This window comes from Nanorana parkeri, unplaced genomic scaffold, assembly GCF_000935625.1.
Source record: "Nanorana parkeri isolate BGI_ZX_2015 unplaced genomic scaffold, ASM93562v1 scaffold23, whole genome shotgun sequence".
NCBI classification, from domain to species: domain Eukaryota; kingdom Metazoa; phylum Chordata; class Amphibia; order Anura; family Dicroglossidae; genus Nanorana; species Nanorana parkeri.
In genome coordinates this window covers 558847-560016 of record NW_017306291.1, presented here as the reverse complement: position 1 = coordinate 560016, position 1170 = coordinate 558847, and the positions used below count along the sequence as shown (strand labels likewise).

General features: G+C 40.9%; 1 protein-coding gene across 1 annotated transcript in view; it reads left to right on the top strand.

Annotated features, from left to right (window-relative positions):
- Positions 1 to 1170, top strand: part of LOC108793036 (polycomb complex protein BMI-1) — a 38170-nt gene that overhangs the window by 12979 nt on the left and 24021 nt on the right. The window contains exons 2-6 of the mRNA XM_018563944.1: positions 373 to 484; positions 565 to 628; positions 710 to 744; positions 906 to 966; positions 1064 to 1120. Coding sequence (XP_018419446.1) covers positions 373 to 484; positions 565 to 628; positions 710 to 744; positions 906 to 966; positions 1064 to 1120 — 329 coding nt within the window. The remainder of the gene's footprint in view (positions 1 to 372; positions 485 to 564; positions 629 to 709; positions 745 to 905; positions 967 to 1063; positions 1121 to 1170) is intronic.

Genomic DNA, 1170 nt, shown 5'->3' with positions numbered 1-1170 from the left:
TAATGTTTTTTTTAATTTATGTATTACATTCTTTCTATTTTTTTTTAATTATTATTATTATTATTATTATCATCATCATCCATGTGTATTCTTCTCTCAATGTTCAGCCCTTGAAAATAGAATCCACCTAAATGACATTTTCTTAAACCCTTGCTATGAACTTGCTGTAGTTCAGAGTTACTAAAAAGATCCAAATTATTTTTTGTTAGCAAGCTAGATTTAAAAGAAAAGGTTGGGATTTATAGTTCCTTGACAGCTCCCACCATGCCTGCCTCAGTCACCATCCACTCTTCCTGATTCTGGAAGCAATGTTCTTGTGAATCTTCTCATCTGTAAAAATGAATGTTTCTGTCTGTGTTTTTGTTGCTGTAGATGACACAGAGCTCCGACACATTGCCCCGTCTGCAGTCAAAGAATGTCACTCGGCAGTCGCAGCGTGTGTCCTGGAGGCTGTGAAGCACAATGTAGACAGAGCAGCCCTCAGGTATATATGTTTCTATAGAAATGAGCCTGGAACTGACTTGTGTGCGACAGACCTGCTCATGGTGTCTGCTGTCCCCACAGCTCCCTCCTGGAGGAATGCAAGTTCGATAAAGAAAGGACAGAAGAGTTTTGGACAGAATATCAGGTTTAGATGTTCACATTGTGTGTGTTGTGTAGTGTGTGTGTAGTTTGTGTGTGTGTTAATTGTCAGTCTGATGTGTTACAGAAACACAAGGAACCTCTGGAGATCCTTCTAGGAAAGTGAGTTCAGACTTTTGTTGTCATGTCATTGTGCATTTGGTGTAATCCCCAATATAATTAGGAAGTTCTCTGGCACATTAAAGGAAAGGAAGTTCTTTCATAAATGGACTTGTTAGTGATTGGCCTGTTGGCTCACTCCAGTGTTTGTCCTTTACCTTCAGCATAGGCAGATGTCCCCCACACCTCTCGGATGTGTCCTGGCGTCTGGCATATGAAATCAAGGTGATGGGGATCTTTGTGTATCAAGTGCTTTTTGTTTTGTGTATCGATTGTAAATCCTTCAGCTGAGACCATTCTTCTTTATTTTTTAACCCTTCAGACTAATCAGCTGCACAAAACCTACGGACCGTCCTACTTTGTGAGATTCAGTTTAGAGGTAATAGCACCCAGGCTGAGAATGGGGGGGGGGGGGGGCTTTTTATTGTG